This window comes from Hemiscyllium ocellatum, chromosome 11, assembly GCF_020745735.1.
Source record: "Hemiscyllium ocellatum isolate sHemOce1 chromosome 11, sHemOce1.pat.X.cur, whole genome shotgun sequence".
NCBI lineage: Eukaryota > Metazoa > Chordata > Chondrichthyes > Orectolobiformes > Hemiscylliidae > Hemiscyllium > Hemiscyllium ocellatum.
The window spans coordinates 17,993,061-18,016,589 of NC_083411.1; the positions used below are offsets into that span (position 1 = coordinate 17,993,061).

Consider the following 23,529-nt stretch of genomic DNA (forward strand, 5'->3'; position numbering starts at 1 on the left):
AGGTTTAAGGTGAGGAGAAAATTTAAAAAAGGGACCTAAGGGGCACTTTTTCATACAAAGGATGATGTGTGTATGAAATGAGCTGCCAGAGGAAGTGGTAGCAGCTAGTACAATTACAACATTTAAAAGGAATGTGGATGGGTACATGAATAGGATGGATTTCGAGGTATATGAGCCAAATGCTGGCAAATGGGACTAGATCAATTTAAGAAATCTGGTCGGCATGGATGGGTTGGACCAAAGGGTCTGTTTCCATGGTGTACAACTTTATGACTCTAATTGCAAGAGTTAATGGAAAGGTCTGTTCTAAAATTATGAACTTACTTACATTTAATAGTCCTATTAATCTTGAAGGGGACAATATTTCACATGATATATACATCCTGTCATTAATGATTTTAACATTAAGTGAATCCATATAAATTTCTCACCAACACATACCCCTGATATTTTACTCAAAAAAAAATGAGTACTAGTAAAATTCCAATTCAAAATAAAACAATACAATACTTCAAAAAAATGTTAGCCTGTGTATTAAATCTATACTCAGACTACATCACTTACTTTATTATCCTTATTGGTTATATAACAATTTGAGAGGGTAAATACTTCAAGGATACAATTTTCTATGTAACCTAACTTAATAGCTGGTATTACAAGTTTGAACTGGTACTGACTGAACTGGTCCTCACCCTGAACTACTTCTCTTTCCAATCCTCCCACTTCCTCCAAACTAAAGGAGTTGCCATGGGCACCTGCATGGGCCCTAGCTATGCCTGTCTCTTCGTAGGAGATGTGGAACAGTCCATCTTCCGCAACTACACTGGCACTACCCCCCACCTTTTCCTCCGCTACATCGATGACTGTATCGGCGCTGCCTCGTGCTCCCACGAGGAGGTGGAACAGTTCATCAACTTTACCAACACCTTCCATCCCGACCTCAAATTCACCTGGACTGTCTCAGACTCCTCCCTCCCCTTCTTAGACCTTTCCATTTCTATCTCGGGCAACCGAATCAACACAGACATCTACTATAAACCGACCAACTCCCACAGCTACCTGGACTACACCTCCTCCCACCCTGCCCCCTGTAAAAATGCCATCCCATATTCCCAATTCCTTCGTCTCCACCGCATCTGCTCCCAGGAGGACTAGTTCCAATACCGAACAACCCAGATGGCCTCCTTCTTCAAAGACCGCAGATTCCCCCCAGACGTGATCGACGATGCCCTCCACCGCATCTCCTCCACTTCCCGCTCCTCCGCCCTTGAGCCCTGTCCCCCCAACCGCCACCAGGACAGAACCCCACTGGTTCTCACCTACCACCCCACCAACCTCCATATACAGCGTATCATCCGCCGTCATTTCCGCCACCTCCAAACTGACCCCACCACCAGGGATATATTTCCCTCCCCTCCCCTACCAGCGTTCCACAAAGACCACTCCCTTCGTGACTCCCTCGTCAGGTCCACACCCCCCACCAACCCAACCTCCACTCCCGGCACCTTCCCCTGCAACCGCAGGAAATGCAAAACTTGTGCCCACACCTCCTCCCTTACCTCTCTCCAAGGCCCCAAGGGATCCTTCCATATCCGCCACAAATTCACCTGCACCTCCACACACATCATCTATTGCATCCGCTGCACCCAATGTGGCCTCCTCTATATTGGGGAGACGGGCCGCCTACTTGCGGAACGCTTCAGGGAACACCTTTGGGACGCCCGGACCAACCAACCCAACCACCCCGTGGCTCAACACTTTAACTCTCCCTCCCACTCCACCGAGGACATGCAGGTCCTTGGACTCCATCGCCAGAACATAACAACATGACGGTTGGAGGAAGAGCGCCTCATCTTCCGCCTGGGAACCCTCCAACCACAAGGGATGAACTCAGATTTCTCCAGTTTCCTCATTTCCCTCCCCCCACCTTGTCTCAGTCGATTCCCTCGAACTCAGCACCGCCCTCCTAACCTGCAATTTTCTTCCTGACCTCTCCGCCCACACCCCACTCCGGCCTATCGCCCTCACCTTGACCTCCTTCCACCTATCACATCTCCATCGCCCCTTCCCCAAGTCCCTCCTCCCTACCTTTTATCTTAGCCTGCTGGACACATTTTCCTCATTCCTGATGAAGGGCTTTTGCCCGAAACGTCGAATTTCCTGTTCCTTGGATGCTGCCTGACCTTTTAGATTAGATTAGATTAGACTTACAGTGTGGAAACAGGCCCTTCGGCCCAACAAGTCCACACCGACCCGCCGAAGCGCAACCCACCCATACCCCTACATTTACCCCTTACCTAACACTACAGGCAATTTAGCATGGCCAATTCACCTGACCCGCACATCTTTGGACTGTGGGAGGAAACCGGAGCACCCGGAGGAAACCCACGCAGACACGGGGAGAACGTGCAAACTCCACACAGTCAGTCGCCTGAGTCAGGAATTGAACCCGGGTCTACAGGCGCTGACCTGCTGCACTTTAACCAGCAACACATTTTCAGCACTATTACAAGTTTGATCATCAAACAAAATATGGTCAGCTTTGATATACTTACTTGTCAGGAGAGATGCTGCAGTCTATGATTGTTTTTTTGCTGGTGTTGACTAAAATGAATGGCAGTTGAATGGCAGTATTAGGAGGAGGAACCCTCCCAGACTGTTGTTCTACAAGGCGATTTCGCTGAACCAGGTTCTTAAAGGCAATTTGCTGCAAAACACAAATAACTTGTAATTTAGTCTCTGTTTTGTGTTCAATAAGTGATTATAATTTTACTTGCATTTAATATGCTTCTTTCACTCTCAAAAGCATCCAATATTTTAAAGGGATAACTATTGATCAGGACACAAAGGGAGTTCCCTTTTCTTCTTCTGTATGATATTTTGCATGTACCATCTGACTCAAAATGCAAGAAATGGCCCAGAAAGAAAGCAGACACTTCTGAAGAAAATCTTTGACATAATGTGAAATCTTCTATATAACTCTCGTAGCATTACTGTAATATTTTTAATAGTATTAAAGATTAAGCTAGATAAGATTTTTGAAAAAATACATTTATCCATCATGCGGATGGGTATAGCATGTATGAAAAACTGCAAAATGTTTCACTTTCTTTAAATTTTATTTTACCTGCAGTAGCAACTCCTTAAGTTGCGATTGTTTCTGTTTAATCATTTCCATTTTCTTTCTTTTCTCCATCTATTCATATAAAAATTAACAGAAGTCTATCATTAGCTGCAACTGCAGACTACAGTAAACAGCACTTGTAACAAAGTCATATAAGTCTCAAGGAATATCACTGGAGTGTTATCAAGAATCATTTGAACCAGAGCTACATAAGTATATACTAGGAGAGGTGTCTTTTAACAACAGAAAATTACAGAAGCTGATGTAACTTAGAGGCAAGAGAGACCTAGGTGTTGTGTGGAAATACAGGTTGTTTTTCTCAAGACAAATTGGAATCCAATGGGTTTTCCAAGGGCACCAAAGAATATTAGCTGAAAACTACGAGCCTTCAATCACCTAAAATATACACAGCAGGTCTCACAGGTAGAAACTGGACATGGAAATCCAGAAGGGAAAAGTGAAAGTTTAATGGCAACAGGGGAAAAAAAAAATGAAAATGCTGATGAACCGTACAAAATAATTTGCAGATGTTAACTGTTTAGACCAGAATTACAGAACTTGCTCCAATTGGAACAGCCTATTGCATCAATCTTAGCACACCAACATAGTTGAGTCTACACATATTGGATGTGTGCTATGATCCATGAAGAGAGTCACTGTACTCCTACCTCTAGATTCTGGCATTCTTGAGCTGAGTTTGTAGGAAGTCCTATCCACTTGATTTCCTTCTTCTCTTTGGAGATGATATTCATTGCCATGAGCACATTCAAAGCATCATATACACGACGTCTTATATTCTTTTGATCATAGCCCTGTTGCAAATTAGAGATTGTACAATATTATATCAAACACAAAATAGCTACCGGAGAAGAGCCAAAGAATAGAATGTTTAAATGAATGAAAGGAACACGGTCAGGTTCTTAGTTGAATAGGTTGGAAATTGGAACCTAGCCACACTTACCTACGCAACAGAAAGTCAGAGAGGGGCTAATTACAAAAATCACATACAATATCCAGTTGTCCAAATCTGAGTGCTCAAAAGGAGGAACAGAAACCATCCTTTGTCTCTGAAGTATTGCATTGATTTGTTTTAGCAACATCCCTTCATCCAAGCTCAAAGATAACAGAAGAAGTAAATTTTTAATAACTATCATTAACATAATGGCAAATTAAGAGACTAGTTCTCCAGGGGTCTACACTGATACTCGAGAGACATGACCTTAAACCTCACTGGCTGGAATTCAAATTCAATTAAATGAATTTGGAATCAAAAGCTAGTTTTCAGTAATGGCGACCAACAAACTACTCGACTGCTGGAAAAACCATCTGTCAGATTTTGGACAGCTGAAAGCTGTACATATTTTGTAATGAGCGATCACCACAAAAATAATACAATACAGGGGAACCTCGATTGTCTGAAAGCCACGGGTGGGAAGTATTTCATTTGGTTAATCGAATATGGCATAACAGTTTAACCATGCATCAGGACCTTGCTATCTCGTTCGGATAATCAAGTGCTGGATAATCAAGGTTCCTCTGTGTTAATTTTAATGAGAAATGTATTAATAAAAGTCTAAATATTTAAAATTACAAACTATGTAATTATTCTAAAGGACTCAATAGATACTATATCCATTCTTAACCGCAAAAATTAAAGAAATGTACTCCTTCATTTATTTCATAAACTTGTTAGGTGCTTTGTGAAGCATAAAGCAAAGGGATAAAAATATTTAGCAAAATTTGTACAAAGTTATGAGCAGCATGCAAGAATTTATACTGGTGCATCAACAGCTTACTATATTTAATAATAAATTTGATACCACAATGGACAGCCGTATTCCAGATTGGCAGCATTGCAAGTAATGGTGACAGGTGAGTAAAATTATAAATGGATCAATACTTTGAGTAAGCAAAATTGTAGCAGGAGGGGCACTCATTTTGGGCACAAAGTAAAACAGATTATTTGCTTTTAAAATGCAAACATTTGGGAACAGCAGACATCCAAAGAGACTTTGTACTCAGATCTGGGAATGTGCAAACAAAAAGTCAAAAACTTTAACAGAATGCTGGCCTTTAGGCTTTTGAGGGCAAAAACATAAAAACGAGAAAGTTTGGCTATTATTATATAAAATTTAAATATTAAAGAAAATGCACATTTGTCTAGCACCCTACATGATCACCAGGCATTTCTACATGGTTTAAAGCCATGACTTACTTGTGTCCAGTCACTGCTGTAGGGGATACAACGGCCAACGTGTGCACAGAAAATTCCCAAAACAGGGTTTCTCAAAGTTGAGGTCAGGACCCCCAAGTGGGTCCCACTCGAAATTTTGATGTCACAAGATCATAGGCAACAATGGCCCTTATACAGCTCCTCCTTATTTCTGTTGTCCATCCCATACTCTCATATGTGTGTCTTCACATCCCCAACCCATTCTCAGTTTTTGCAGAGAGAATGTGACAATTTTCAAGCCTCTAAATAGCATCACAGTGGGAAAATATTTGGCAAACATTATCATGGTGTTGTTTGAAGGGCAATGACCAGGTAATAATGTTCTTTGAGATATTGGCTGAGATATAAACATTGCTAGGATACCTGGGATAACTCCCCTGTTCTTCAAAAAATCTCTAAAGTGGTCTGTTACAGCCATTCCAGAAGGAAAACAGAGCCTTAGTTTCATGTTTTATCCGAAAAGCATTTCTATCAGTGCAGCATTTCCTCAGCAATCCACTGGAGTTGCATCTTGATTTCAGTGCTCAGGTTCTGCATAGGATTTGAACATAAAACCTCATGAAGTGAAGGTACTACAAACTTATCAATGCTGATCCTTTATTGATGTTGCAAGCTGCAGGGTAGGAGCACAGTTCAGATTCAAAAAAATGAAACCAGGGCTCCAAGAGTTAATTGATGAGTACAGCAATAGATTTCATATACTGGACTTAACAGTCCATGCAAGATAGAAAGTGTTTTGATTGATTTAGTTTAAGATTGTCTTTGGAATGGTGATATTGAAAGAGAAATCTTGCCACTGTTGGAGTCCAGGACAAGGTTCACGACACAGAGTTAGGCCAGCTGGGGAGAAGTGGTAGATGTCTGGAAATTTTTTCCTTGAAAAGCAGCAAATAGCTCAATTTAGAATTTCAATTCAAAGACTGACTGATTTTTGCTAGCCAAAGGAGACAAGGGATAGGAAGCCAATGATATCAGTTGAATTAGGACACAAAATAGCCACCACCTCAATTAATGGTAGCACAGGCTTGGAGAGTTGAGTGGCTCACTACTCAAAACAATTTGAAGGTGGTTATGGAACTAAATTTTGGAAGTTAAGTAATCAAGCTGCCCCTCCCTAAAAGAAAATCAAAAGGGAATATTATACACAGACTGAATACTAAACTGTAAAGAATTGAAAATCTGCCATATGTACTCTTCCTTCAAACACAAACTGGAGAAATACAAATTACTCTATCAACTGCTTTAACTTGGTTTAATATTATAGCAAAGTTACCACTAAATGAAGTTCAAGGACATAAATAGTTGGCTTACATATCGACATAAAATACATTAACATAAATTCAAATGATACAAAAAGGCTTGGATATATTAAGAGTACACATTCTTACCACTAGAGCTTTTATTACATAGGTCATACAAGCCCTCTAGTGGAAGGAATTAAATGTGGCTTTAAAAATAAAGTAATAGACTTTAAAAAATATTAATCTTACATCAGCCATACTGGCCAGGGTGCCCATCAAGAGAAAAACATTCTACACTTAAATAGACCTTCCTAATTTTTTCTTAGCTGCATACACTTAAATGTGTTCCCTTGCAGAGGGTTTTCTTCCAACTTTAATATTGCTTCAAAATTGCAATATTGCTACCAATAATTTGTTTTCTTACTGGGCAGGACGAGATTGAGTGGGTTGAGAAGGAACATTTTCTTCCTATTCTTATCATCAGGATGAGTACCTTAATTCCCAATCACCTGAAAGATAACTGATTAAAGCTGAGGCAATTCAACAATGGGAAGGTTTTGGTTTAGAGTTAAGTACTATTTATGTTACACAGATTGCTCGTCTGTTTTAAAAGATATTGCCACAGTCGTTCCATTCGGGAGGGAATTCCGGAATTTTGAACCTGTGACAGTGAAGAAATGGCGGTATATTTCTACGACAGGATTGAGCGTGGCTGGGAAGGGAACTCGCAGGTGGTGGTATTCCTATCTACTTGCTACCCATGTTCTTCTGGAGGGAAGTGGCCATGAGTCTGGAAGGTGCTGCCGAAAAGACCTTTGGTAAATTTCAAAGTGCATCCTGTAGATAGTATACGCTGCTGCTGAGTGCCAGTGAAGGAGTGACTGAATGTTTGTAGATATGGTGGCAATCAAGTGGGTTGCTTTGCATGGTGTCAAGCTTGAGTGTTTATGGAGCTGTACTAATCCAGGCAAGTGGGGACCATTCCAACACATCCTGACTTGTAGATAGTGGACAGGGTTTGGGGAGTCAGGTGGTGAGTTACTCATTGCAGTATTCCTAGTCTTTGAACTGCCTGTGTCACCACTGTAATTGCATTGCAAGACCAATTCAGTAACCCCCAGGATACTGATAGTGGGGGATTCAATGATGGTAACACCATTATACTGTCTCTTATTGGAGATGGTCATTGCCTGGCATTTGTGTGCAGCAAATGTTACTTGCTACTTTTTAGTCTAAGCCTGGATATTATCCAGGCCTTGTTGCATCTGGACATAGACTGCTTTAGTATCAGAGCAGTTCGTCATTGGGTCATAAAGGATGGAAACTGACACTTTTGATCAACTTGTCCACGCCAACCAGGTTTCCCAAACTGAATTAGTCCCATTTGCCTGCATTTGGCCCATATCCCTGCAAACCTTTTCCATCAATTTACCTGTCCAAAGGTCTTTTAAATGTGGTGGATATTTGCAAACGATTGCACATCCCATTTCTGATCTTATGATAGAGGCAAGATTATTGATAAAACAGCTGAAGTTGATTGGACATAGGACTTATTCCAAGGAACTCTTGCAGAGATGACCAGAAGCTCAGATCACTGACCTCCAAAAAGCACAAATATCTTCATATGTGCCAGATATAACTCCAAACATTGGAGAGTTTGCCCCCTGAATTCCATTGACTCTAGTTTTACTAAGGCTCCCTGATGCTACACTCCGTCAAATGAGCCCTTGACAACAAAGGCTATCACTTCACCTCAAATTCTACTCTTTTGTCCATGTTTGAACAAAGGTTGCAATGAGGTCAGAAGCAGAGTGACCCTGGCGCAATCCAAGCTGGATGCCACAGTGAGCAGGTTATTGGTGAGGTGTTGCTTGACAGCACTACTGACAATAACTAACATCACTTTATTGAAGAGTAGACTGATGGGGTTGGAATCATTGGATTGTGTACAGTTGTAGGCACCACCTTATACAAAAGATGTGAATGGAATGGAGAGAGTGCAGCAGTAATTTATCAGAATGGCTCTCAAACATGAGAAACTTCAGCTGGGAGGATAGATTGAACAAGATGAGACTGCTCTCCCCAGAGAAGGCATATCTGGAGAGGAGCTGAAAATGTGTTGCTAGAAAAGTGTAGCAGGTCAGGCAGCATCCAAGGAACAGGAAATTCGACGTTTCGGGCATAAGCCCTTCATCAGGAAGAGAAATCCAATGATGTGCAGGTTATGCGGATTGGCCATGGCAAATTGCCCAGAGTGTCCAGGGACGTGCAGGCTAGGTGGATTATATATGCTAAATTGAGGAATGGGGTGGGGGGCTCTAGGTGGGATGCCCTTTGGAGGATCTATGTGGAATCAACAGGCCAAATGGTCTGCTTCCACACTGTAGGGATTCTATGCCTTTAGGAGGAGATCATATTGAGGGCTTTAAAACCATTGCAGGCTGGACACATTAGATAGGGCAATATTATTTTGGCTTGTAAAAAGAAACAAGAGTGAGATGGCACAGATTTAAAATGATATGTAAATGAAACAAGGATATGAGAAAACACTTCTTATCCACCCAGCAAGTTTTCGGGTATGAAATTCACTATCTGAAAACGTGGTCAAGGCAGGTTCAGTTCAGGCATTCAAGCAGGTACTGATGATAGACAAAAGGTCTCCTTGTAGGTCATAATAATTCTGGATTCTGTATTACCCTCCAAAGTTATGAACACAGGCATATTATAATATCATTGCTGCATTACATCCCCTCACTATCCAGGCCACACTTTACTATTTCCATGTTGATTACTCCATTCACCTCAAATGCCATGTGAAATAGCTACTTCTGTAACATATTCACACATATTCAACATGCTTCTGCACATAGCTATATGAACTCTTAGAGTCATAGAGATGTACAGCATTGAAACAGACCCTTCAGTCAACCCGCCCATGCTGACCAGGTATCCCAACCTAGGAGTTAAGCACCAAATGGACATTCCTCTCAAAGTCACAGAAAAACAACTTCGTCAGTGATTTATGCGCTCTGGACAACAATTTGTCTCAATTTTTTGTTTCCGTTTGGATTTACATATAAATTCGTTAGTGCACAAACATTCAGTGCCTACTGCCTTCATTTTACAGTATTGCCACTTCTGAATGAGCTTCTGATGAACAGATATTGACTATACTTTCCAGCAGAGTCCCAGTAGTTCAAAATATCAACAAGAAGTTATCTATGCTTTATAAGATGGCCATAAACTTTAAAAACTTTGTTTGAATTCATAATTCCAATACAAGCACTTTCTCCTTGCAGTCTTCCAGATCACATATTTTCATTAGACTGGATAAGTGGAAAACTGATTCCACCTTCAAACAATTCTATAATAATTCTATAATCTTTTGAGGTGTTTCCATTCATTTTACTGCTAACTCTACTTCTACTATCAACTTCCAATTCAATCAGTTAATTCAATTTTGTTTACCTTTGTCACAATGTGAACATATCACTTGATCACACATGATGCTAGGCTCCTCACCTTCAACTCTTTACCGCAGAGCCAATTTCAGCAGTCCATCATCAATCCCTTAAATTCCTTACGCTGATCTAACAGATGACACTGTCATAAATACAGTTTTCCTATCCTCCTGGTCTGAGCATTTGCAACGTTTTAAGTTCTGATTTTTAAGACAGGTCAGTGAATCGCTTGCCAATCACCAACATGAACTCTATAGCACACAAACAAAATATTGCAGATGCTGTAAATCTAAAGAAAGAGAGAAACAAGTGCTAGAAAATCTCAACTGGACAGCATCTGTGAATCTAAACTTTGTGCTCTACCAAGTTGTTCATCAATTCAGAAGATGGTTATTATTTATAAGCACCTTAGTTAGGTTTCCTTCAATGACACACCTAATTCAGCAACAGGTAATGATTCAGTTTAACTTTACCCACACTATTGCAATGTTGTCCACACTTCTCTCTATTTAGTTAGCCGAACTTTAACCACATTATTTGATGGGCTCAAGTCAACTTGTCTGAAGTCTGTGGAATGGAAGAATAAAATCCAACTTCTCCTTCATTGCTAGTCTCTTTCTCTATCTAAATCAACAAAAGAATTATTGAGAAACAATATTCGAATGTTCCTTATATTAGGCTTACATTTTCACTGAGCATTTTATTTCTAGATCTTATTTATTTCACAATTTTGTTCATTGTGGAATGTCTGTTACACACAAATATATTATCACTAACATTCTATACATTCAGATTTATTAAAATACTAATTCTACAGTTTTCAACATGAATAGAAATCAACGCAGCCACTTTTGAAATTCTAATTATTAGAAGTGCCTTACTTCATCAGAGCCAGATTCTTGGTTATTGGTGTTACTGAATTCTGCCACAAGCTCATCTGCCACTTCATTGTAGGTGGTTGTTCCTTTCTGCTGCACCTTCTCACAGACCTTCATTGAGAAATGTCGTAGTCCTTTGCCATTTTTTTCACCCTTTTTATTCCTTTTACTGAAAAGTAAAGGATTTTGTTTTAAAAACTGTAATAAATTGTTATGAAATTTAGGTATCAATTTACACTGACATTGCACTTTAAATATAGGAAAGGGTGTCAAGGAGCTTTACAGCAGCAATATCAATCAAACTTGACACCAAGCCACAAAAGGCAGGTAACAGAAAACCTGGTCAAAAGAACAGGTATTAAAAGAAGTGTCTCAAAGGGTACAAAGATGTACAGCAGTTTAAAGGTATTCCAGGTCTTGGGACTGAAAGTGGAAAGAAGAATGCACAAGATGGTCAATTCTTGGAGGAAGCAAGGACCGCAGATGCTGGAGATCAGAGTGGAAGAGTGCGATGCTGGAAAAGTACAGCCGGTAGGGCCGCATCCGAGAAGCAGGAGAATTGTTGTTGTTTTGGACATAAGCCCTTCATCAGGATTGGAGGAAGTTACACAAAAACATTTATAAACAAACACGATTATGCCCTATAACATATAGTCTATATGCATCTATCCAAGCCCTCTCAAATATATATAATTTTTCTGAATGATTTGATCTTTCACTTTTTGCAACTCGAGCGTATAGACCTACTCTAAATAGTCAACGCTAGCACAATCCTTTCATTCACAAGACGATCTAATGGAGCTTTGCTGTGCTTCCTTCCAAAGCAAACATATCGGAAATAAGAGTCTCTCTAGAAGTAAAGCAAATTTTTCCTAGTATTTTCAGCATACCACGCAACATCATGTAATTGCTGCTACACCAGTTACCTCCCTTCCCAAACATAAACAATTGACTAAGACAAAGGCAAATTAAAGGTTATGAAAGCTACCAGGCACTGACGCCTGGTGCCTCAAATTGTTTAGAAAACTTTCCCAGGAACAACGAAAACTGACTTAAGACATGGTAAATAGGTGTCCCGTGCTCATTTGCTAAAAAGGATTCAGACAAGTGATTTACACAGCATAGATTGCCAGCCCCCAAAATAGGGCATATCTACAAGTACTCAGAGAGAGTGACCTTGTCAGGTAGCAGTGCCTGCCAGACAACTGTCTTCTTCAGATGAAAAGACAACCCAGGGGAGAGAACCATGACACTTTGGCGAGAAAGAAGGTTGCTGCCTTCACATAAGATTAGTTGCAAAAACATTCCTGTTCGTCCTCTGGTATTAGTGAATATAATCAATTGGCAAGAGTTGTGTACCTTTTTGTCTAGTTAACTAATGTATAACATCTTAAGAAGCTGCATGTTAGCTATCTGAAAATTCCTTGCAAAAGGATGACTACCTGCATTAGGTAGTTATGGTCACAAATCCACAAAAGCCAACATACATCCTTTCTTAAGCTCAGATCAAATTATACTCAATACTCCAGATGTGATTTTGTCAAAGCCTTGTACGATTACAACAAGGCTTTCATATTATTTAACTTGAAATCCCTCATTGTAACTTAACTTATTTATTGCTGCAGATTACAGTGCTGAGGCAATAATGTAAAGAAAAGGATGAAAACTCTAAAATGAGGAATTACAATTACAGTTACCAATACTGCTCAGCAAGTACAGGAGTGACGACCGAATGGAATTATTGTTTCGGATAAGCTTACACTTATGGAGGATAAAGATGGAAGCCTGGCCTGGTCAACTTTGGAATAGATAACAATGACGTGGATAGATACAAGAAGAAAATAAAGTAATAAAGTTGAAAGCAGGTGAAGTAACAGATTTGAAAGTAGGCAACTTGGTGATGGAGAGATTATGAGGTTGGAAGCTCCACTTTGACTCAAATAGAATTATCAAAGTTATGAATATCCTGTTTCAGTTTCAGACAGTGATAATGCAGACAGATGATATTAATGGTTCAGTAACCAAGTTTCTTTCAGGGCTGAAGACAATAGCTTTGACCTTCCAACAATTTGGCATATTAGTCATTTAAGAGGAGAACGGTTTGGCCAACTATGTTGAATGTGAGAACGATGAGCCAGTTTACAAATTTCAAAGATAGGGCTCTACAACGGTTAACAAAGCTCTGCTTCCCCCATCTTGAAATTAAATTGTTGTTTCCAAAGAATGGTCACAAATGACAAATGATAATAACTGTCACTTAATTGTTTCTCTGCACAAATCTGCAACAGGCCTGGATCACTTTTGTTGTAAAATATTAACCAAAATTCAAGGGAAATAAGACCCTGAAAACAGTGAGAAGTTGTGTTCAAAATTATGTGCATATTGAAGCATTCATTCAAAGTTTTTACAGAACTTGAAAATAGAAAGCAACCAAGGGACACCTCCTTCACTTCTGCATATGGAAGTTTCCTATTTGATGAGTTCACAACTTATCTTTTATTTATAGCTATGGTTCCAAATGACTTTAATGACATGCATGTATGTATCTCAACAGGAGAAAAAAGGATCCTGTTCCCAACTTAATTGTTTTAGAACACAAGGAAGTGAAATTTATATAACAGTCAACTTGTTGGTAGGCTGCTGAACAGCTAAATTCTATGTCTAACCTGCAAAAAGAAAATTGAAGAGTAGTTGGAAGACAGATAGTTTTGTAATTTGGCAATAGGCTGCAACATGCCAAAAGGAGGAATGGACTAAAAGCCACAAAGTTAAAGTCAATTAGAAGAAAAGCCTTGATCATGCATTTCATTCACTACTCTTCTGAAAGAGTACCAAGCTTCCCTTCAGTCATATGCTTCAACAGTGATAATATTCAAGCTGGGCGAACAGAGTTCTAATTGGATATGATACAAAGGCAATGATTAATCAATGGTTGAAATAGCTCTGCTTTGCAAATTCCAAAGAAACGGCAAGTACACAAACTTGATGCAGCAGAACCATCAACACCATTAGATTAGATACGGTTTTCCCTGTTTTGTGGAAAACGTTTCCCTGTTCTATCACTAATCCACCTAGGCATAAGTAATACCAAGAGGCTGCCAGAGTCTGAGCAGATACCCACTGTCCAGGTCACGATCACTACAGCTAATAAGTAAACTGTACGCATCAGTAGGTACGTCTATGCCATCAATTTAGTTAGAACATGGAGTGCAGAATAAAAATAGTACAGTAGCAGCTTAACTTGTAACAAGCTCAGGTCTTAATGTCCTTAGCAAAGTCGCAAGGATTAAGATTAGAAATGCTGTTGAAAGTAAGCAAGTTTATACCACATGGGGACAAAGGCAAGTATTTACAAAACAAGTAATTTGTACATGAAATAAGAGTCAACGAGAACAAACAAGACTGTTCTCTCTCATTTATATGAATTTCCTCCAGGTGATCTGGTTTCCTCTCAGTCCGGGTGAGGTGGATTGGCTATGCTAAATTGCTGTGTCTATGGATATGCAGGCTAGGTGGATTCATCATGGGAAACGCAGGGTTACAGGGATTGGATAGCAGATGGGTCAGGATGGAATGCTCCTCAGACAAATCGGTGTGGACTCAACGGGTTGACTGGCCTGCTTCCACACAGCAGAGATTCTATTATACAGGCAGCACCAGAGTTCGAAGCCAGAAGGTGGTAAAATCCGGACATGTGGAACCTAGGGGATTCGAGCTGAAAAGGTGTTGCTGGAAAAGCGCTGCAAGTCAGGCAGCATCCAAAGAGCAGGAGAATCGATATTTCGGGCATGAGCCCTTCTTCAGGAATCCTTACAGGATTCGCCCATTAACGTAGGTCAGACAACTCAGATAGCTGAGGAGGCCTACCTGTAATCCTTGAGTTGCAGAGAAATGCACTTTATGCAAGAATGTCTATTCAACTTTTTCCAATTTTTGCATGTGTCTGATTTTGTAAAAGGCATTGGAAAAGTTCACTGATTTTTTTCTATTTAATGCACTGTATTTAGAAGTGCCATGCAGTCCACCATGTTGTTACTGCTATCCTAGTGGCCCAGCCAGTTTGCCAATAACTACTCCCCTTTCCAGCTGGATGAACTGGAGTTGCTTGACTTGCTGCGCTTTTCCAGCAACACATTTTTAAGCTCTGATCTCCAGCATCTGCAGTCCTCACTTTCTCCTGAACTGGAGATGGGCATGTTCGCTGCTGAGGCCACCTTGAATCAAATCAAGAGGGTTTCCTCAACATCAGGATAGAGAGCTATTCACATTATTTTCCTTGACTGACAGAATGCAAGCCTGACAAACTGTGCTGAGATGTTCAGCACATATTCCAGAAAGATTGATAAAGTCTATAGTGGAATTTCTCAACCCTTTGCGATATCTGCTGTTTGCTTAATGCCACAGGTTTCCAGTTACTCAATCTTTCACTTGCTCTTTAAATCAACATAATCAGCCTTCTTACCAGGTTTAGCTATATTGCAGGTTTTAAACATCCTTTCACAGAAAGGTGTCAATGTCAAACAATGCTTTGTCCAAAACTTCTTAATTTTGTACTTGCATGGCTTAACTCTGCAAATTAGTTAGTGTAGTCTCACAAGTTTATACACATTCAGCTAAGTGGAGTTACCACTAGATGACTTCTCACTGGCGCAACACCATTGAATTTGCTATTCTGCCGATGGGAATGATCGACAGCTCTGACATAAATTGGAGCTCCCTATCAACAGATGTTGAATCGTTGCAATTTCACTGAATGAAATTCATCTTGTTTTCAAACATCTGTTTTCAGGATGGGAACATCAATGGCAAATCTAGTTATTTATTGTCCATTCCCAACTGACCTTGAGAAATGATAATCGGTTGCCTTAAATAATTAAAGGACAGTCAGCATGGTTTTCTATGAGGGAAACAGTGTCTCAAAAACTTGATTTGAGTTTTTTTTGAAGTAACCATAAGAAACTGATGAGGGCCGAGCAGTAGTTGTTATTTACTTGGACTTGAACAAAGCCCAAGGTAAACTAATTAGTGAAGTTAGATCACATGAAATTTTGGGTGAGCTTGCCAATTGAATACAAAATTGGCTTTAATGATAGAAGACAGAGGGTGGTAGTGGAGAGTTATTTTTCAGACTGAAGGCCTGTAACCAGTGATCTGCAGGGATCAGTACTGGGTCTACTTTTGTTTGTCACTTGTGTGACTAATTTGAATGAAAATACAGGAGGCATGGTTACTAAGTTTGCAGATGTCATCAAAATTGGTGGTATAGTGGACAGTGAAGAAAGTTATCGAAGATTACAAAGAGATCTTGATCAATTGGTCAATGGGCTGAGGAGTGACAGATGAAATTTAACTTAGATAAATACGAGGTATTAGAACAAAACATTTACAGCCCAGGAACAGGCTCTTCAGTCCTCCAAGCCTGAGTCGATCCAAATCCACTGTTTAAACCTATCGCCCAATTCCTAAGCAAATCTGTATCCCTCTGCTCACCACCTACTCATGCATTTGTCCAGACGCTCCTGAAACGAATCTACCGTGCCTACATCTGCGGGTAACATGCTCCAGACACCTACCACCCTCTGTCATGTACTTTCCACGTGTATCCCCCTTAAAAACTTTTCTCCTCTCACCTTGAAGACATGACCTCTCGTTATTGAATCCCTCACTCTGGGGGAAAAAAGCTTCTCTCTATCTACCCTGTCTATACCCTTTATGATTTTTTAAGACTTCAATCAGGTCCCCCCTCAATCTCCTTTTTCCTAATGAAAACAATCCTAACCTACTCAACCTCTCTTCATAGCTAGCACCTTCCATAACAGGCAACTTCCTCGTAAACCTTCTCTGCACCCTCTCCAAAGCGTCCACATCCTTTTGGTTATGTGGCGACCAGAACTGTACACAGTATTCTAAATATGGCCAGATCAATGTCTTGTACAATTTTAACATGACCTGCCAGCTCTTATACTCAATTCCCTATCCGACGAAGGCAAACATACCATATGCCTTCTGGACTACTCTATCCACCCGTGCAGCTACCTTCAGGGTACAATGGACCCGAACTCCCAGCTATCTCTGCTCATCAACTTTTCCCAATGCTCTTCCGTTTACAGTATAGTTTGCTCTAGAATTGCCAAAATCACCTCAATTTGCCTGGATTGAATGCCGCCTGCCACTTCTCCGCCCAACTCTCCAGTCTATTTATGCTCTCCTGTATTCTTTTGACAGTCCCCTATGCTTTCTGCTACTCCACCAATCTTCGTGTCATCTGCAAACTTACTGATTAAACCAACAATGTCCTTCTCCAGATCATTTACGTATATCACAAATAACAGTGGCCCCAACACTGACCCCTGTGGAACACCACTGGTCACCTTTTTCCATTTCGAGAAACTCTCTTCAACTACTACTGTCTCCTGTTACTCAACCAGTTCTTTATCCACCCACCTTCAACACCCTGCACACCATGTGACTTCACTTTCTCCATTAGTTTACCATGGGGAACCTGACCAAATGCCTTACAAAAGTCCATGTATATGACATTTATAGCCCTTCCTTCATTTATCAACTTGATCACTTCCTCAAAGAACTCAAGTTGGTAAGGCACAATTTCCCCCACACAAAACTATGTTGCCCATTACTGATAAGCCCATTCTTTTCAGATATAAATAGATTTCATCTCTCAGTACCTTCTCCAGCAACTTTCTCACCATTGATGTCAGGCTCACTGATCTGTAGTTACCTGGAATATCCCTACCTATCCTTCTTGTACAGGGGGACAACATAAGCAACCCTCCAGTCCTCCAGCAGCTCACCTATATTTAAGGATACTACAAAGATATCTGTCAGGGCCCCAGTCATTTCCTCTCTCGCCTCCCTCAGCAACCGGGGATAAATCCCATTGGGTTGAAATGAACTGAATTTATTGTCACGGGTATCGAGGCACAGTGAAAAGCTTCGTCTTGCAGGCACATCACATAGTTAAGTAACATAAATAGTAAATAATAGGTAAACAGCGGCAAAAATCAAAAACACAGGTACAGGCGAATGTTAAGTGTTTGAGATTCAATTCAGTATTCTAACAATAGGATAGAAACTGTTGTTAAACCGGCTGGTGCGTACGTTCAGGCTTCTGTACCTTCTCCCAGATGGTAGAGGTTGAAGAAAAGCATTGCCAGGGTGGGATGGACCTTTGAGATGTTGGCAGCCTTTCCTTGACAGCAGGCCTGGTAGATGGATTCGAGAAATGGGAGGTTGGTCTTCATGATTATCTAGGGCAAGTTCACCACTCTCTGTAACCGTCTCCAATCTTGAATGGTACAGTTGCCATACCGGGTAGTGATACATCCAGACAGAATGCTCTCAACGGCGCATCTATAAGAATTGGCAAGGGTATTCACCGTCATGCCAAATTTCCTCAGCTGCCTGAAGAACAACAGACATTGTTGGGCCTTTGCAACCTGTCCATCCGCATGAAGAGTCCAAGAAAGCTTGTTGGGGCTGACCACTCCCAGGAGCTTGACACTGTCCACTTGTTCCACCTCTGTGCTGTTAATGTGTAGGGGGGCATGAGTGAGTAACATCCCACCGAAAGTCAATAATGAGTTCCCTGGTTTTGCTGGCATTGAGAGCTAGGTAGTTCTTCCACCTCCCGTCTGTAGTCTGTTTTGTCACTATCTGAGATTCGACTGACTATAGTGGTGTCATCAGCGAACTTGTAAGTGGTATTAGTTTGGTATTTGGTGATGCAGTCATAGGTATACAATGAGTAAGTAGGGGGCTGAGGACACACCCCTGGGGGGCTCGTGTTGAGTATTAGTGAAGATGAAATATTGTCCCCAGTCTTCACTGATTGTGGCCCGTGGGTCAGAAAACTGAGGATCCAGTTGCAGAGAGTGGGGCTTAGTCCGAGATCACTAAGTTTAGTGATCAGTCGAGGGGATAATAGTGTTGATGACTGAATTGTAGTCAATGAGTAGGATTCTTAAGCAGCTGTTCTTGGTGTCAAGATGTTTTAGGGAGGAGTGAAGGGCAAGCGATATGGCATCTGATGTGGATCTGTTGGTCTAATAGGCAAATTGGAGTGGGTCAAGAGTAGTGGGGAGGCTGGAGTTAACTAATGCCATAACCAGCCTTTCAAAGCACTTCATGACCACTGAAGTTAAGACCACTGGGCAGTAGTCATTGAGACATACTACCTGACCCTTCTTAGGCACAGGGATGACGTTGGCCCTCTTGAAACAGGCAGGGACAGTAGCCTGCTGCAGGGAGAGGTTGAAGATGTCCGAGAAGACCTCTACCAGTTGATTTGCGCATTCTGAGTGGGCTGCCTGGTTCTCAATCTGGTCCCATCGCTTTCCTGGGATTCATACAAAAGAAAACTGATCTGATCTCGGATGCAGTAACTGTTAGGATGGGTTCATCTGGACTTGTTGGAATAGGTGTTACCTCTTCGCCGAAATTCTGCTCAAAGTGAGCATAGGTGTTGAGACGATCTGGGAGGGTTCAGTCATCGTCTGCTATCTCAGTCTCTTTTTAGATCTTGTGATGTCATTCAGTCCTTGCCATAGTCGCCAGGTGTCTGTCTGGGGCTCTAGTTTGGACTGGTATTGGTCCTTGGTTATCTTAATGGCTCTGTGAAGGTCATACTTGGATTCCTTATATTTGAGTGTGTCTCCTGATCTGAAGGCCTCACATCTGGTTTTTAGCAGGTTTGGTATGTCCTGATTCATCACAGGTTTCCTGTTGTGGAACACACCGACTTCCTCAGTACGCTGTCCACCACACAGTTGCTGATAAAGTCTGTGACAGTGATGACATACTCGTCCAAGGTGGACTGTTTGAACATGGCTCAATCAGCCGATTCCAGACAGCACTGGAGTTGACCCTCTGCCTCCAATGACTAGCACTGGACCTGTATCCGCAAGGTGGTCTCCTGCATGAGCTTTTGCCTGTAAGCAGGGAGAAGCAGCATGGCATTGTGGTCAGAGTTCCTGAAATGAGGGCGGAGGGTGGAGTAGAAGGCATCTTTCACAGTAGTGTAGCAGTGATCTAAAATGTTCAGACCCCTAGTGGGGCGGGTAATGTTCTGGTGGTAGTTGGGCAACACCTTCCTTAGTTCGGCTTGATTGGAGTCACCAGTTACAATAAACAGGGTCTTGGGATGTTCCGTCTCCAGGGTGTTAGTGGTGGAGTAGAGCACATCCAGAGCTTCGAGCTTTGCTTGTAGCGAGATGTACACAGCAGTTCATATAGCAGCGGTAGATTCCCGTGGTAGATAAAAGGAGTGGTATTTGATGGTGAGGTGTTCAAGGTTCGGGGAGTAATGGCTGCCCAGGGTTGCAAAGTCTGTGCCCCACAAGTTGTTGATTAAAAAGTAAACCCCTCCACCCTTTGTCTTACCAGAGGACGCTATGCAGTCCATACAATGGATAGAAAAACCATCAGCCTGAAGTGTGCATGGATGGGAATGGATGGGTTGAGCCAGATTTCTATGAAGCAGAGTGTGCACCAGTCCTGCAGTTCACACTGGAAGCTGAGCAGTGATCTGAGTTTGTCCATCTTGCTCTCAAGAGATCGTACCTTTGCTAGGAGTAAGCTAGGAAAAAGGGTCTTGAAACTGCGTAGTCTCAGTCTTACTAGCAGGATGGCACGCTTACCCTGGTTCCTTGCAGGTTTCTTACATTTGAGTAGTCTGGTCATTTGGTGGAGTGGATTCTGACTGCTTCCAGTAACATGATCCTTCCTCGGAATTTGTGGAGGAAGTAGGTTGCAGTTTGGTGCATTTTTACAGAGGACCCAGTGGAGCAGGTATTTTCCTGTGTGGTTTTTTTTACCGGAGGGATTTTGCTTTGGACCCAATGGAGGAGGGAAGTTCCTGCTCGTGTTCAGATTTGTCCAGTTCGTCCCTAGTTTCAGTTGCTGATGATTTGTTGCTCCAGCTCCAGCCACATTTTTTGCAGGGGTGTTTGGGCTGCTCACCTGGTAAGTTTTGATAGATTTCATATCAGGCAGGTGTCTTATGGGGTTGGGCATGGTCCTGGGGATTTGTCCATCTTAATATGCTCTAGCCTACACAACACATCTTCCCTCCTTATATCAATGTGATCCAGAGTGAACAAACTTCCATCTCTAATCTCAACATTCATCACCTCCCATTCCTCAGTGAATATTGATGCAAAGTAATCATTGAGAATCACACCCATTTTCTCAGATTCGACACAACGTTCCTTCCTTATCGTTTAGTGGACCAACTCTTTCTCTGATTACCCTCTTGCTTCTTATAAGGATAAAAGGCCTTGGGATTCCCCTTAATTCTGCTCACTAAAGTTAGTTCATGACCCTTTTTAGCCTGCATAATTCCTTGTTTAAGATTGGTCCTAGTCTCCTGATATTCCTCCAAGGCCAGTTGTTTTTTTTTTAAGATTAGATTACTTAGAGTGTGGAAACAGGCCCTTCGACCCAACAAGTCCACACCGACCCGCCGAAGTGCAACCCAGCCAGACCCATTCCCCTACATTTACCCCTATACTGAACACTACGGGTAATTTAGCATGGCCAATTCACCTAACCAGCACATTTTTGGATTGTGGGAGGAAACCGGAGCACCTGGAGGAAACCCATGCAGACACGGGGAGAACGTGCAAACTCCACACAGAGTCGCCTGAGGCAGGAATTGAACCCGGGTCTCTGGCGCTGTGAGACAGCAGCGCTAACCAATGTGCCACTGTGCCGCCCATTGTTAGCTGGCTGGGCCTTATGTACACTTCATGTATTGCATTTTAGTAAAACATACTCTGACCTTGGACAGAGTCCTTGAGGTTCAGAAACAATTCTTTGAAATTTGCAGCACAGGTATGGAAGGTAGTTAAGGAGGCATTTGGCATGTTTGCCTTCATTGCTCAGGCCTTTGAGTACAGGAGTTAGGACATCATGTTGAGGATGTAGAGAACATTGGTTAGGCCTCTCTGGAGTAGTGTACCCAGTTCTGGGTGCCCTGTTATAGAAAGCTATTATCAAACTTGAAAGAGTTCAGAAGAGATTTACCAGGATGTTGCCAGGAATGGAGGATTTAAGTTATAAAAATAGGCTGGGACCTTTTAAAAAAATTGGAGTGTAGGAGGTTGAGGGGTGACCTTAGAGGTTTATAGGGTCATGAGGGGCATGGGTAAGGTGAATAGCAAAGGTCTTTTGCCTAAGGTGGGAGCATTCAAAACTGGGGGCGTATATTTAAAGTGCGGGGAGAAAAATTTAATAAAAAATGAAGGGCACCATTTTCTTTTAAAAAAAACACACAGGGAATGGCTCATGGGCAGAATGAACTGGCACAGGAAATGGTGGATGCAGGTACAGTTACAAAATTGAATAGACATTTGGATAAAGACACAAATGGGAATGGTTTGGAGAGATGTGGGCTAAATGCAGACACGTGGGACTAGTTTATTGAGAACATGGTCGGTATGGACTAGTTGGACCGAAGGGTCTGTTTCCAAGATACATGACTCGATGACTATTTCTGAAGCAAATAGAATGTAGGTTTATCCACAAGTCCTGTTAGAAAAGGAGTTCAACCCAGTGACAATGAGAAAGTAACACTATGCTTTTTAAATTTTTTCAGGTGGCACAGTGGTTAGCACTGCTGCCTCACAACACCAGGGTCCCAGGTTAGATTCCAGCCTTGGCGACTGTGTAGAGTTTGCACATTCTCCTAGTGTCTGTGTGGGTTTCCTCTGGGTGCTCCGGTTTCCTCCCACAATCCAAAGATGTGCAGGTTAGGTAAATTGGCCATGCTAAATTGCCCTTAGTCTTATGTGCATTAGTCAGAGGGAAATGGGACTGGGTGGGTTACTCTTTGGAGGGTCGGTGTGGACTCGTTGGGCTGAAGGGCCTGTTTCCATACTGTAGGTAACCTAATCTAAATGAGAATGGCATGAAACTAGCAAGTTGTGGTGTTTTCAAGTTTCTGCTGTCTTGTTCTTCTATCTGATAGAGTACAGGTTTGCAAGATGCTGTCAAAGAAGGTTTGACTAGTTGTGCCATTGTCTCTTGATGATAGACACTGCTGTCACTGCTGAGAGTGTGTAATTTGGTGCACAAGATACTGTATTGTAATTGAATTGACTATCTTTTTGACTGTTACTCATCTAGGCAAGTGCAGAATATTCAAACATTCTTGACATATGTTGTTTAAATGTTGTTAAAGTTTATAAAGTTTGGAAGGGAATTACTCAAGGCAAAATTCAGACTCTGCCCTGTGTTCTTGTAGCCATTCTATTTATGCAGCTGGGCCACTTAAAGTTTGATCAATCGCAACCCTTAGGATCAGATGATAAGGGTTTCAGCAGTGGTAAGACCAGTGGATATCAGCGAGATGGTTAAGATTCCCACAAATTGGATTAATTTCTAAAAAAAATAAATGAACTGCGGATACTATAAGTCAAAAACAAAAACAGAAATTGCTGGAAAAGCTCAGTAGGTCTGGCAGCATCTGTGGAGAGAAATCAGTTCACGTTTCAGATCAAGTCACCCTTCCTCAGAACGGGATTAACTGTCTGCAACTGGTGCAGCATAAAATGATACTTTTCTGCCCAAGCTC

At 41.6% G+C, this 23,529-nt stretch overlaps 1 protein-coding gene across 3 annotated transcripts in view; it reads right to left on the reverse strand.

Annotated features, from left to right (window-relative positions):
• LOC132820373 (transcription factor Dp-1-like) overlaps positions 1 to 23,529 on the reverse strand; it is a 58,146-nt gene that overhangs the window by 11,541 nt on the left and 23,076 nt on the right. For all 3 annotated transcript variants that reach the window (XM_060832440.1, XM_060832438.1, XM_060832439.1), the window contains 4 exons: positions 10,941 to 11,106; positions 3,793 to 3,936; positions 3,128 to 3,196; positions 2,556 to 2,707 (listed from right to left, as the gene is read on the reverse strand). In XM_060832440.1, the coding sequence (XP_060688423.1) occupies positions 2,556 to 2,707; positions 3,128 to 3,196; positions 3,793 to 3,936; positions 10,941 to 11,106 (531 nt within the window). The remainder of the gene's footprint in view (positions 1 to 2,555; positions 2,708 to 3,127; positions 3,197 to 3,792; positions 3,937 to 10,940; positions 11,107 to 23,529) is intronic.